Genomic DNA, 15,541 nt, shown 5'->3' with positions numbered 1-15,541 from the left:
GTCTGAACAACGCCAAACATGCCTGCGTAATTGTTACACGGTTGTGTTTGTGAGAAAACGCGGCACCCATCTGTCATAAATCTTCCTCATACCCAAGTGATCATTCAAAATTGAAACCACTGGGCCATGTGAGATGCCTATGGCTTCCAAAATTTCGCTCACTTTCAATCTCCGATCGGCTTAAACCATATCGGGATTTTTTTCGGATGTAGAGACCTCAACTGGGCGTCCAGAACGTTCAGCATCTTCCGTGCTTGTACGGTTACATCGAATTTCAGTACCATGGAAATGACCGGTGCAGAGTTTTCATAATATTTATCAAGCCCTTGGTTTGAGTGATGGTTTTTTTCCTCAAACATAAGCACATGAAATTTACTTTTTTCATTTTCTTCTCAAAACGAGCAATGGTCTGTTATCAATGGCTGCCAAATACAAACTAAATGACGCAGCTTCTTCAAATTTAAGCTCGATGCGCATTTGCGTGTTTTCAAGTTGCGTGCACGCTGCGAGCAAGCTTCTTGTTTTCAAGCCAAGTTTCCCGTCAACACACATTTGAGCGGTTTCTCGGGGTCAATTCACGCCAGAAATAAACAGCTCGGTATCTACGTTGAAATCGATCGGGCATTCAATGTCTACTGAATGATTGCCCATCACATACTGCCAAACCGCCTGACTTGTTTTCAAACGGCGCACAGTGGTGAATTTCGCCGAAAACCTGGCCAAAATGTAAAAACTTAAGTTTATAGGTATACCCCGAGAAATTTGATATGAACCTTGCTCTGTAGGTTTTTGAGAATCATAAACGGCCGTTAAGGGTAGAACAATGCAAGCAGATCATGCATGGGCGCCCATATAAAAAATTTTAGGGGAGGGGCCAGACGTGAAGATGTTGCACATTACATTTTGTATACTTTGGATGACAATATATAGTGGTACATGTACCACAGATTGAGAACCCCTGGTTTAAAGCAACAGAAAATCTAGGGGGGCCGTGGCCATGTGTATGGGCGCTTATGAGATCATATATTTATATTAGTGTAAAGTTGTGATTGAACGACAGCGGACCAAATAAAAGTTAAGCGTGTTATACAATAATATTGGGGCATTGTTTGGTTTTCATTTAGAACTATAGACGTGTATTATTTTGTTAGTTTATAGTGGATACTATGTCTGGAGGTAAGTAGAGTATTTTAATATACTTTTTAGACTTTTTTTTTTCGTAAAATATACTTTATTTACAACATATTTGCAAAATATTGGCAAGAATTTTCAATCGTTTTAAGTTTTCCAAATTTTAAAAAGGGAAAGCAAAAAAGTCTACTTTGCTCAGCAAAGATATTTTGCTTAATGAATAGTTCAAAATGTATATAAATAATCCTCAAAAAATCATCTGCAGCCAGGTGCATCCTTAGCGGAATTTTTCATTTAAAAAAAATATAACATGCTGGAGAATTTCTACAATGGAGACTTTGTATGTATGGTCAGTTAATAAAGTAAGAACAAAATATGAAGCATCTGATCCAGTAAATTTAGTTTTTTTACACAAGAGCCGCAGTTTTTTGTTATGTTTTTTCTTTCTCCTATGTTTTTGCTTCCTTATTTTTATATTTTTTAATAATTTAGGTCGTGTTAGCCAAAAATTTTAATTTTTTAAAAATGAAATGCATTAACGAATCTTTGTGTTAAGAAGCCACACATTGGTAGGTAATATTTACACGGATCCATTTACAAAACAATTAAGATGTATTAAGAGTTGACCTACCTATTTTTGGAAAGCATCGTTTATGCATTTTATTTTTAAAAAAGGCAAAATTTTTGGATTCACACGACCAAAATTATTAAATAATATAAAAATAAGAAAGCAAAAAGATAGGCCTATACGCTGTGAGCTCGTACGTAGAGGGGATATTTACAAATTCGCGAACGCCAGTAGTGACAAGTTTGTAAACGTTTACTGGAAATTTGACATAAATGTCAAAGTGATTAATTTAAAATTAAAAATAAAAACATTAATTATAAACAATATTAGTTGGTCAAAGCTGTGGTATATATTTTTGCCTTAAATATACTTACGTTTTAAATACTGAATTTAAGTTTTTTTAATGTTCCGTAATATCTAATTATAAATAATCTATTCTAATCTTAGCGCCATCTACACGATTATTGTCAAAGTATCCGAAGTAAGAAATTGATATTTTATCAATAGAACGTCAAAATGATTAGAAAAATCTTAAAAAAATCGTTTACAATTTAATTACTTTTTTGCGTTGTAAATATTAAGCGATAACAATTAAATAATAAATTTAAAAATTACCGGTAAAAGTTGAATTAGTAACCGCTAGGAGCGACACCAGCGAAGCTCAGAGCGTATAATACATAAAGGTAAAAGGACTTAAAGATAAAAAAGAAGAAGAAAGCAAAAAACAATGACAAAAACCGGCGGTTCTTGTGTAAAAAAACTGTTAATTTATTCATTAAAGTCTCTTAATGTTGAAATTCTCCAGCATGTTACAGTTTTTTAAAATGAAGAATTCCGCTAAGTTTGCAACTTGTTGCAGATGACTTCTTGAGGAATATTTATATACATATTGAATTATTTATTAAGCAAAAAGTCTTTGCTGACCAAAGCTGACTTTTTTACTTTTCCCATTTTAAAACTTGGTAAACAGAAAACGATTGAACATTCTTGCCATCATTTTGTAAATATGTTGTAAATAAAGTTTATGTTAGGAAAAAGAATCTAAAAAGTATATTAAAATACTCCACTTACCTCCAGAAATAGCATCCACTATAAAATAACAAAATAATATACGTCTATAGTTTTAAACGAAAACCTAACAATGCCTCAATTGTATAACACACTTTAATTTTATTCGGTCCGCTTTCGTTCAATCCCAACTTTACACTAATATAAATATGTGATATGTTTGTATTGTTCTACCCTCAACGGCCGTTTATGATCCTCAGAAACCTACAGAGCAAGATTTATATAAAATTTCTCGGAATATATAAACTTACATTTTTGCATTTTGGCCAGGTTTTCGGCAAAATTCACCACTGTTCGGCGTGAACGTAGCGGTTAGGGTGGGCCGAAAAAAACATTTTATTTTATTTTGTGTTGCTATACCGCGGAAAAGTTGCTACTAGGATAGAGTTTTAAATTACAAAAATAATTTTTCAAATTGGTTGATATCTTCTGGTCGCGCATTGGTCGTAAGATTTAAAAAAATTGGTTGTTTTTGAAATTTTTATTGCAATTCAGTTATTTTTTTTTATTTAAGTCTTGTGCCTGGCACATGAAAAGTAGGGCCGTTAAGTTGGTTTTATATTATTAAAAGCGTTGTATTTTCAAAGAAGAAAATAGCGAAAAACGATATTTTTTAATATTTTATGGACGATGCGCGACCGGAATATGTCAATATATATTTTTTTCTTTGCTTTATTTTAATCCTGACCCCTCAAGGAAAAATGTACGCGGTATAGCAAAACGGGATAAAATATTTTTGTGTTTTTTAAAAAATTTCAAAAACAACCAATTTTTCAAACTTTACGACCAATGCGCCACCGGAAGATATCAACCAATTTGAAAAATTATTTTTCTAATTTAAAACTCTATCCTAGTAGCAACTTTTCCGCGGTATAGCAACACGAAATAATAAAAAAGTTTTTTTCGGCCCAGCCTAGTGGCGGTGTAGCAGAAACTGGCGTGCTCTCTGTCCACGCCGCTTGCAAGCAGTTTGTACGCCGCGGTTCAGCTCGAATGTGCAGTGAATAAATTCAACTCATGTACTGCTAAACCGCCAGCGATCGCACGTAGCTTGCCCGCAGCGTGCACGCAGCTTGAAAACACGCAAATGCGCATCGAGCCTTAGATCGGAGTCAAGTCAGCTGTGGGAGCACGCCAAATAGAATTCTATTTTAGTGACGTCACGTTGCCTAGCAACCGTCGATTCTCCCATTTTGAAATTCTGTTTTATGACGTCAGCAAAATATAATTCTATTTGGCGTGATCTGGGCCCAGAGTTGCCTGTTGATAGCAAGCAGTGTTGCCATTTCAATTAAGAGACGGGAAACTCAAAAAGTCACGGACTTATTTACCCACCCCCGTATATACAGGGTGAGTCATGAGGAACTGTACATACTCCTACCTCGTATAGAGGCTCCTATGGGGAATAACAAATGACCATTAAAAAGTGTCTGCTCCCATTGTTTAATAATATACAGGGCGAGTTTCGCATTTTGACAGAAATTTGTATTCGTCATAATTTTTGAACGGTCAGATCGATGTGTCTCTTATTTTGGCCAATCGTTACACTATTACCACCTAATCAACTAATTTATTTAAACTAGAAAAAAATCAGGTCCGGCTTTAAAAAAAATTAGTTCGTTTGGGTCTTAGAAAAAATTTCACCCTGTATACGCTGTTTGAAAACTCTAATATGAATTTTACAAATAAGACAAATAGGCAATTAAAATGACATATTTATTTTTTCCCCACACGATTACTTAATTTTTTTATTAAAAAATCAAATTTGTCAAAATCGGAATTTTCTAAAAATGAAAAAAAAAAAAAATTACTCACGGTTTAACTCGCTACAACTCTGTTCCATTTTAATATTTTTTTTCTGAAATTTTTACAGCACATACCTCTTACCATTATGAAGACTATGAAAATTGTTGTACACTTTCAGTCTTCTTCTTGTAAATGTTGTTCTGAAGTAAAAATTGTTGTAGACTTTCAGTCTTCTTCTTGTAAAAGTTGCAAACTTGTAAATCGCAAAAATTAGGTGGAAAAATTTAAAATTTATCAATTTGATCACGTCTATGTTAAACTATAGAGTCCAAAAGAAGTGTTGTGGGAAGTTTTAGATCTAGACGTGTTATAGAAAAAAAAATGGTAAAACTTTTAATTTAAAAAAAAAGGTTGTTTTTGTAAATTAATTTTTGTAAAAAAAGTTAATTTTTTTAAATCTATGCAAAAACTTTGCCAAACTTTTTATGCATAGTCAAATTTGATTTTTTAATAAAAAAATAAGTAATCGTGTGGGGAAAAAATAAATATGCCATTTTAATTGCCTATTTGTCTTATTTGTAAAATTCATATTGAGTTTTCAAATAACGTATACAAGGTGAAATTTTTTCTAAGACCCAAACAAACTAATTTTTTAAATCCGGGCCTGATTTTTTTCTAGTTTGAATAAATCAGTTGATTGGGTGATAACATAAATTAAATATTTGTTCAAAAAAAATTCATTTTTGTAATAAAAGTTATTTTTTTTTAATCTGTGGTTCACTTTACCAAACTTTTAATTATTCATAGTCAAATTTGATTTTTTTATAAAAAATTAAGTAATCGTGTGGGGAAAAAAATAAATATGCCATTTTAATTGCCTATTTGTCTAATTTGTAAAAATCATATTAGAGTTTTCAAAAAGCGTATACAGAGTGAAATTTTTTTCTAAGACCAAAACGAACTTATTTTTTAAATCCCGGCCTGATTTTTTTCTTGTTTGAATAAATCAGTTGATTGGTGGTAACATAAATTAAATATTTGTTCAAAAAAAAATTCATTTTTGTAAAATAAAGTTATTTTTTTTAAATCTATGGTTCACTTTACCAAACTTTTAATTATTCATAGTCAAATTTGATTTTTTTTTATAAAAAATTAAGTAATCGTGTGGGGAAAAAATAAATATGCCATTTTAATTGCCTATTTGTCTAATTTGTAAAAATCATATTAAAGTTTTCAAAAAGCGTATACAGGGTGAAATTTTTTCTAAGACCAAAACGAATTTATTTTTTAAATCCGGGCCTGATTTTTTTCTTGTTTGAATAAATCAGTTAATTGGTGGTAACATAAATTAAATATTTATTCAAAAAAAAAAATTAATTTTGGTAATAAAAGTTAATTTTTTTAAATCTATGGTTCACTTTACCAAACTTTTAATTCATAATCAAATTTAATTTTTTTATAAAAAATTAAGTAATCGTGTGCGGAAAAAAATAAATATGCCATTTTAATTGCCTATTTGTCTAATTTGTAAAATTCATATTAGAGTTTTCAAAAAGCTTATACAGGGTGAAATTTTTTCTAAGACCCAAACGAACTAATTTTTTTAAAGCCGGACCTGATTTTTTTCTAGTTTGAATAAATCAGTTGATTAGGTGGCAATAGTGTAACGATTGACCAAAATAAGAGACACATCGATCTGACCGTTCAAAAATTATGACGAATACAAATTTCTGTCAAAATGCGAAACTCGCCCTGTATATTATTAAACAATGGGAGCAGACACTTTTTAATGGTCATTTGTTATTCCCCATAGGGGCCTCTATACGAGGTAGGAGTTTGTACAGTTCCTCACGACTCACCCTGTATAATAATCAGTGTAGTACTAAATTAGTAGTCCTTAAATGTTTAAAAATGGTTAATTAGTGTTTTTTTGCCAGGTATGGCTCCTCTGTGGCGCTGCGGACCCTGTCCAAGAGTAGTACAAAGAATTTACTGAAAATACTGAAACAACATGAAATAATATTAAACTCGGATGAAACAATTCGCATTTTGAACGAACCAGAAGATATAGTTCGAACATATTTTAACCACTACTTCTGTGTCCGTAAAAATGCCTATTGTGAGAGTCCAGTTATAAATGTATTGGCTCTTAGACATCTTAAGCTCTTCTTAGAATTAGAAGCGTCTAAAAAAATATGTATAAAGCGTTTATCAAACGCAGCCACAGTCCATATGATTACTTTCTCAAAAGAAGCAATTATAGATTCTCCACGCTATTTGAGATTCTTAAATTTGAGAGCAGTGGTGAAGTGTTTTGGTTCTGATTTTACACCTTTTTATAAAAAAACATTACCGCTACACTTCGAAGAGTTTAATGTAAATTTACATTGCTTTCAAATCCTTAAATATGTTCCTAAAAACATACGTTGGGAACTGTTCACAAATGCGTTTCATACCAATTATCCCAATCGAAGCATTGATGATTTGTTTCTGGCTTTAGATTTTTCTATAAACAAGTTAAATCCAAGTAAAGAAGTTATTTTAAAATGGGCGGAAACTAATTATAAAATAACCGATGATGATAAATACTTGGAATACTATTGTCCTATTGTTTCATTACCTCTTATTAAGGAAAAAATCAATTTTACAGCTAGTCCAGGTAGAAGATTGGCTCTGTTGAAAATTTTGGTTAGTACATGTGCCTACAATAAGGATATGAAGTCACTGGACAAAGTATTGGAATATATTGGTACTAGACACAAAAACGAAAACTCTCTAGCTTACAAGAAGTTGATAGAGTTTATAATTAATAAATTTTCAGAAAACGAACTCAGTAAAAATCATTGGATATTTATAAACCAACAGTTGACGTTAATCAGAACTGTCGATAATGTAATGTTTCACGATACCAGTTATCTCATGGTGAATGTTTTAGATTACTTCTGCAACAATGATAAAGACATGTTCAAGACGATACTTTTTGATTATATGAAAGAAGCGAGCACGTTTAACTGGTGGTTTTTCGAAAACTACTTACTAAATCCTTCTTATCGTGAAATTTTTATTGAGTGTTGTAAAATGTTACCACAACTTGAATTTTCTTCTCAAAAATGTTTCAGAGAGGTCCATAGAAGATTCATCAAAGATTTTGTGACCATATCTGAAAGAAATCCTGAGCAACCTTTAAATATATTTGAGTATCCATGGTTTGTATCTGCCATGGAATATGATTGTAATACAAAAGATCAAACTATAACTGATAACAATCTGATACAGTATGCTATCCGTTATAATATATGTGTTCCTCAACATGGATTGTCTTTCATAAATGACACAAAGCTAACGGAGATTTTAGAAGTGCTGTATAAAGGAAACATGTATAAGTTTTGTAACTTTCTCGAAGATATATCCAGAAAACCGAAACTAACCGATTTAGAAAAGAGAATAGTAGTATATTCGCTTGAAAAGTTTGATCTGAGTGATTGGTACTATGGTCATGTTTTAAGACAGTTAATCGTTTACCATCCACGATTGCTACTGTCAACATTTGACACTATATTTCCAGCATTAGACTATAAGTTTGAAATAAAAGTCGTTAAGCAATATTCGCACATAGAATTAGATAAAAAAATTTGTCAAAATATATTCAAGCTTTTTAATAAGCTGGAGCCTAAGAAGCTACCAAAAGCAATAGATACCTTAATAGATTTGCTTCCAAGCGAAGAATTGGTAGAATTTGTCAACAGTCAGTTAAATGCTAGTAGAAATACATCAACTTTGGATAGTCAACGAAATTCACATCAAATTATAAAATGCATAGCCACAAGTCTAAAAGAAGTTGCTGAATCAAAATCATTATTACCATTTATACTTGAACTCTGTGAAGATTCTTTAACGGAAGAAGTACTACCATCGCTGTATAGTTTGTTTTACAGGTGTCCTGAAAACCTTCTACATGTTTATTACTCCATGCTACTTAAAAAAAGCAATTTCGAACAAAAACATGTTATACATTTAATTGTCCAACTCACCAATCAAAACGTCGTTATAGAATTTTTGAAACAGCAAAAGCCAGATTTAAATGTAGTAGGATCAACTTTAAAATGCTGTTCAATGTATAATTTTGATGTTCTTTTTCCAATTGCTAAACAATTTTTATCAACACTGAAACCCTACGAAAAATCTATATTTTCTACTATATCAGATACTCGTGTTACTATAAACCATCGGGCTGAATATATTGAAGCTTGCTGGAAAATACTTGAGATGGTCGAAGACAATAAAACAAATAAGTACTTTGATCAGTTGTTAAAATCTGTAATGTACGAAGAGGTTGTTAAATCGTTTTCAAAAGAATTTGTTGATAACGTTTTGATCAAATATTTTCCTATTCAGGAGAAGAACCGTCAAAATATCGATAATTTTATAGTACATTGTCTGGCATTCAGAACTCAAGAGAGACACTTACGTTTAGAAACGATATTCAAAGGTATTGGAACAGTACATATGAATATTTTTTCATTTTGCAAAAAGATTGTTGATCTTAACAATGAACTTGCAGTTGATTTACTTCGGGATATTATAGAGTACTGGAAACAAAGTACTTACTTGCTAAAAACATTGGACAGCTATATTCTTTTAAATCTAGTGCTCATCCAACGGGAAACTTCAGAAAAATCCCATGGTTCAAATATTGGAATGTTTTTAGATAAGTTGCTTGTTGAGTATAACTATCCAATTTTGAAAGTGTTCATCAATTTGTTTAAAAAGCAAATACATAATCATACGAAATTAACAAAATTTGAGTTGCTGTATTCAATACTAAAATATAAGGTTTCACCAGAAAATTTAGTTTTAGTACTCCGTTTGATTGATCCGATATCTATTGATGATAGTACTGAACACAGAATAGTTTACAACAATATTATGGATAAGATTAAACTCTCAGAAGCCCCTATTGTTAAATGCTATTACCATATTTATTTAGAAACTTACGGTTTGCATTAAAGGCAACTAATATACAAAATAAATGTAAAATTACAAAATTTTATAAAATTGTATTTGTTATTGTTATTGTTATGTATATCTTTTTCGTGAATCTATGTTAAGCTTTGTCCATAAAATTGTATAATTTTCAGTGACAATAAAGCATATTTCTATTCTATACACTCATACTAGGGCGGTCCGATAGGTACTTAGCTTAAAAAAAAGGAAATTTCGGAAAAGTGTCGATTTATTTCTGAACATAGTCTCCTTTTAGCTCAACCTTCTTTCACCCGTCTGAAAAATACCTTTTCTCGAGGTCTGCAAAGCAGGCTTCCGTGGCGGTGATGAACTCTGGTACATAACATAACATAATCGATGATCCTCTTATACCGTCCGTAAGGTGTCGAGGTATCTTCTTTACTCGTTATTCTCTGCAAACTTACGCCACTTTTTTCGGACCCTAGCTAATTCTTTGGCTTCCTGCCACGATTTTCCTCTATTCTGCAATATTTCCATCACACTGGTATTCCACGTTTTCCTTGGTCGGCCTCTCCTGTTTTCCCTATCGGCCTCGCTTCCCATGTAATTTTAACCTGTCTGCCGTCGTTCATTCTAAATAAGTGCCCAGTCCATTTTAATTTCTTTTCATGAATTTTTTCCTTTAATGATTTTACTTTTAATTCTCTTCTATCTTCGCTACGTCTTTTATCGGTTCTCCTAGCTCCCACGACTTTTCTTAAATACCTCATTTCCGCGGCTTGCGATCTCTTTTCCTGCCTGTCGTTCAATACCCAATCCTCTGCTCCATATGTAGTGATAGGTACGTAAATTGTTTTAAATATTATCATTTTGGTTTTCCTTGTTATTTCTTTTCTATTTAGGAAGTTTTTATACAGCGAGTGATATGTTCTTGTGGCTGCTTTTATCCTATTTCCAATTTCGTCTTCTTGTGTTCCCTTCTTATTTAAAATTATTCCAAGGTATTTAAATGTATCTACCTATTCTATTTTTTGCCTTGGATTTCAATATTTAGGTTGACATCCTTCTTGGATATTGCCATTACTTTTGTTTTTTCCATATTAATTATTAGATTGTAATTTTTTAATTCTGCCTCCCAGATTCTTATGTTCTCCTCCAGAACTCTTTCAGTTCTTGCCACAATAACAATATCATCTGCAAATACACAGGCTTCGATTTTTATTTGTTGTAGGTTTCTGTATCCTATGGTATATTTCTTTGTTTTTGGTCAGCACTTTTTAATTACTTCGTCTATTACACAGATAAACAGTAGGGGGCTCAATACCCGTCCTTGTCTGACTCCGTCGTTATTCGTAAATTTGCTGGAAATAAGATTGCCTGTTCTTACCTGATTTATGGTATTGCAATACAAACTCTGGATTGTGGTTATCAGTTCCATATCCACCTCCTTATTTGTCAAGCTTTGTCATATTCCCTCTCTGCTCACCATGATGAACATCGTTGCCTCGATGAACTCTTAATTCGACCTAAATTTCTGCCCGGCGAATGACTTTTTTAAGTTTGGAAACAAAAAGAAGTACAGGTCCAAATCTGGAGAATACGTTGGATGAAATAGCAGTTTGTAGCCCAATTCAACCAATTTGGTCATGGCGATGGCGGATGTGTGAGCCGGAGCGTTGTCACGGTGGAAGAGTGTTATTTTCTTCCCCAATTGGAGCTGTTTTTTCTGAAATTCGCCGTCGAATCGGGCTAATAATGCGGCATCGTAAAGCCCTGTGAGCGTTTTGCCCTTTTCAGGAAAAGGATATAGATCACATCTTGTGAATCCCAGAAAATGGTGGTCATCGCCTTTCCGGCCGATTGGACAGTCTTGGCCCTCCCTCAAGCACGTTCGCGGGAGGACGTTCACTATATCAACTGTTCCTTGGACTCTATTGTATACCAGTCGACGGTTATGAATCAACGTAGAATAATCCGGTCAACTCAAGACATCAAAATAGTTGGCAAATAACAAAAATTGCCGGAGAGCCAAATTTTGGTGGAGAACTAGAGTTTACCATAACAAATAAAGTTTAAAAAAAAAAAGACTAAGTTTTCACTCTAATGGCATATAGCATATCCCACCAGAATGAAAACAATGGGAACCTTCTCTGGTTACACCTCCGAGGCTTCTACAATTTGCAAGCCATACGGATGCTGAGACTAAGGAAGATGAGGGAATTCTACAATTTACAATTCACGTCCCATCTGCTCAGCGCGGTAAAGTTCCAACGAGACTGGTTCCCTTCATACTCCACACAGAGTAAATGTAAATAAAAAATGAATAACCATTTTCAATTTCGTTGCAAAACGAAAATACAGCCGAACCATATTCCAGTCCAATCAGAGAGTGCTGCAAGCACCTCTACCGGTTTCGAAACTTATTAGTCTCTCATCAGGAGGCACATATGCTGCTCTCCCTGATCCAACCAAAACAAACCCCAGCGTGCAGTCCCGAATTGCAACGAACGAAATGGCATAGATGCCCTAGCGGCAACTGCTAGCAAAAGACTAAGTTTTCACTCTAATGGCATATAGCATATCCCACCAGAATGAAAACAATGGGAACCTTCTCTGGTTACACCTCCGAGGCTTCTACAATTTGCAAGCCATACGGATGCTGAGACTAAGGAAGATGAGGGAATTCTACAATTTACAATTCACGTCCCATCTGCTCAGCGCGGTAAAGTTCCAACGAGACTGGTTCCCTTCATACTCCACACAGAGTAAATGTAAATAAAAAATGAATAACCATTTTCAATTTCGTTGCAAAACGAAAATACAGCCGAACCATATTCCAGTCCAATCAGAGAGTGCTGCAAGCACCTCTACCGGTTTCGAAACTTATTAGTCTCTCATCAGGAGGCACATATGCTGCTCTCCCTGATCCAACCAAAACAAACCCCAGCGTGCAGTCCCGAATTGCAACGAACGAAATGGCATAGATGCCCTAGCGGCAACTGCTAGCAAAAGACTAAGTTTTCACTCTAATGGCATATAGCATATCCCACCAGAATGAAAACAATGGGAACCTTCTCTGGTTACACCTCCGAGGCTTCTACAATTTGCAAGCCATACGGATGCTGAGACTAAGGAAGATGAGGGAATTCTACAATTTACAATTCACGTCCCATCTGCTCAGCGCGGTAAAGTTCCAACGAGACTGGTTCCCTTCATACTCCACACAGAGTAAATGTAAATAAAAAATGAATAACCATTTTCAATTTCGTTGCAAAACGAAAATACAGCCGAACCATATTCCAGTCCAATCAGAGAGTGCTGCAAGCACCTCTACCGGTTTCGAAACTTATTAGTCTCTCATCAGGAGGCACATATGCTGCTCTCCCTGATCCAACCAAAACAAACCCCAGCGTGCAGTCCCGAATTGCAACGAACGAAATGGCATAGATGCCCTAGCGGCAACTGCTAGCAAAAGACTAAGTTTTCACTCTAATGGCATATAGCATATCCCACCAGAATGAAAACAATGGGAACCTTCTCTGGTTACACCTCCGAGGCTTCTACAATTTGCAAGCCATACGGATGCTGAGACTAAGGAAGATGAGGGAATTCTACAATTTACAATTCACGTCCCATCTGCTCAGCGCGGTAAAGTTCCAACGAGACTGGTTCCCTTCATACTCCACACAGAGTAAATGTAAATAAAAAATGAATAACCATTTTCAATTTCGTTGCAAAACGAAAATACAGCCGAACCATATTCCAGTCCAATCAGAGAGTGCTGCAAGCACCTCTACCGGTTTCGAAACTTATTAGTCTCTCATCAGGAGGCACATATGCTGCTCTCCCTGATCCAACCAAAACAAACCCCAGCGTGCAGTCCCGAATTGCAACGAACGAAATGGCATAGATGCCCTAGCGGCAACTGCTAGCAAAAGACTAAGTTTTCACTCTAATGGCATATAGCATATCCCACCAGAATGAAAACAATGGGAACCTTCTCTGGTTACACCTCCGAGGCTTCTACAATTTGCAAGCCATACGGATGCTGAGACTAAGGAAGATGAGGGAATTCTACAATTTACAATTCACGTCCCATCTGCTCAGCGCGGTAAAGTTCCAACGAGACTGGTTCCCTTCATACTCCACACAGAGTAAATGTAAATAAAAAATGAATAACCATTTTCAATTTCGTTGCAAAACGAAAATACAGCCGAACCATATTCCAGTCCAATCAGAGAGTGCTGCAAGCACCTCTACCGGTTTCGAAACTTATTAGTCTCTCATCAGGAGGCACATATGCTGCTCTCCCTGATCCAACCAAAACAAACCCCAGCGTGCAGTCCCGAATTGCAACGAACGAAATGGCATAGATGCCCTAGCGGCAACTGCTAGCAAAAGACTAAGTTTTCACTCTAATGGCATATAGCATATCCCACCAGAATGAAAACAATGGGAACCTTCTCTGGTTACACCTCCGAGGCTTCTACAATTTGCAAGCCATACGGATGCTGAGACTAAGGAAGATGAGGGAATTCTACAATTTACAATTCACGTCCCATCTGCTCAGCGCGGTAAAGTTCCAACGAGACTGGTTCCCTTCATACTCCACACAGAGTAAATGTAAATAAAAAATGAATAACCATTTTCAATTTCGTTGCAAAACGAAAATACAGCCGAACCATATTCCAGTCCAATCAGAGAGTGCTGCAAGCACCTCTACCGGTTTCGAAACTTATTAGTCTCTCATCAGGAGGCACATATGCTGCTCTCCCTGATCCAACCAAAACAAACCCCAGCGTGCAGTCCCGAATTGCAACGAACGAAATGGCATAGATGCCCTAGCGGCAACTGCTAGCAAAAGACTAAGTTTTCACTCTAATGGCATATAGCATATCCCACCAGAATGAAAACAATGGGAACCTTCTCTGGTTACACCTCCGAGGCTTCTACAATTTGCAAGCCATACGGATGCTGAGACTAAGGAAGATGAGGGAATTCTACAATTTACAATTCACGTCCCATCTGCTCAGCGCGGTAAAGTTCCAACGAGACTGGTTCCCTTCATACTCCACACAGAGTAAATGTAAATAAAAAATGAATAACCATTTTCAATTTCGTTGCAAAACGAAAATACAGCCGAACCATATTCCAGTCCAATCAGAGAGTGCTGCAAGCACCTCTACCGGTTTCGAAACTTATTAGTCTCTCATCAGGAGGCACATATTCTGCTCTCCCTGATCCAACCAAAACAAACCCCAGCGTGCAGTCCCGAATTGCAACGAACGAAATGGCATAGATGCCCTAGCGGCAACTGCTAGCAAAAGACTAAGTTTTCACTCTAATGGCATATAGCATATCCCACCAGAATGAAAACAATGGGAACCTTCTCTGGTTACACCTCCGAGGCTTCTACAATTTGCAAGCCATACGGATGCTGAGACTAAGGAAGATGAGGGAATTCTACAATTTACAATTCACGTCCCATCTGCTCAGCGCGGTAAAGTTCCAACGAGACTGGTTCCCTTCATACTCCACACAGAGTAAATGTAAATAAAAAATAAAAAATGAATAACCATTTTCAATTTCGTTGCAAAACGAAAATACAGCCGAACCATATTCCAGTCCAATCAGAGAGTGCTGCAAGCACCTCTACCGGTTTCGAAACTTATTAGTCTCTCATCAGGAGGCACATATGCTGCTCTCCCTGATCCAACCAAAACAAACCCCAGCGTGCAGTCCCGAATTGCAACGAACGAAATGGCATAGATGCCCTAGCGGCAACTGCTAGCAAAAGACTAAGTTTTCACTCTAATGGCATATAGCATATCCCACCAGAATGAAAACAATGGGAACCTTCTCTGGTTACACCTCCGAGGCTTCTACAATTTGCAAGCCATACGGATGCTGAGACTAAGGAAGATGAGGGAATTCTACAATTTACAATTCACGTCCCATCTGCTCAGCGCGGTAAAGTTCCAACGAGACTGGTTCCCTTCATACTCCACACAGAGTAAATGTAAATAAAAAATGAATAACCATTTTCAATTTCGTTGCAAAACG

General features: G+C 35.4%; 1 protein-coding gene across 4 annotated transcripts in view; it reads left to right on the top strand.

The window, feature by feature from the left end:
- Window positions 1-15,541, top strand: part of LOC114337279 (uncharacterized) — a 107,167-nt gene that overhangs the window by 41,698 nt on the left and 49,928 nt on the right. Inside the window, exon 3 of one of the 4 annotated variants that reach the window (XM_028287689.2) lies at window positions 6,451-9,677. The exons of the other annotated variants lie outside the window; for them this stretch is intronic. Coding sequence (XP_028143490.1) covers window positions 6,451-9,520 — 3,070 coding nt within the window. The 3' untranslated portion in view covers window positions 9,521-9,677. Of the gene's footprint in view, window positions 1-6,450; window positions 9,678-15,541 lie in introns of those variants that run through there. 4 annotated transcript variants of the gene reach the window in all.

This window comes from Diabrotica virgifera, chromosome 4, assembly GCF_917563875.1.
Source record: "Diabrotica virgifera virgifera chromosome 4, PGI_DIABVI_V3a".
NCBI classification, from domain to species: domain Eukaryota; kingdom Metazoa; phylum Arthropoda; class Insecta; order Coleoptera; family Chrysomelidae; genus Diabrotica; species Diabrotica virgifera.
The sequence above is the reverse complement of the archived record's forward strand: the minus strand, read 5'-3'. Positions and strand labels throughout refer to the sequence as shown.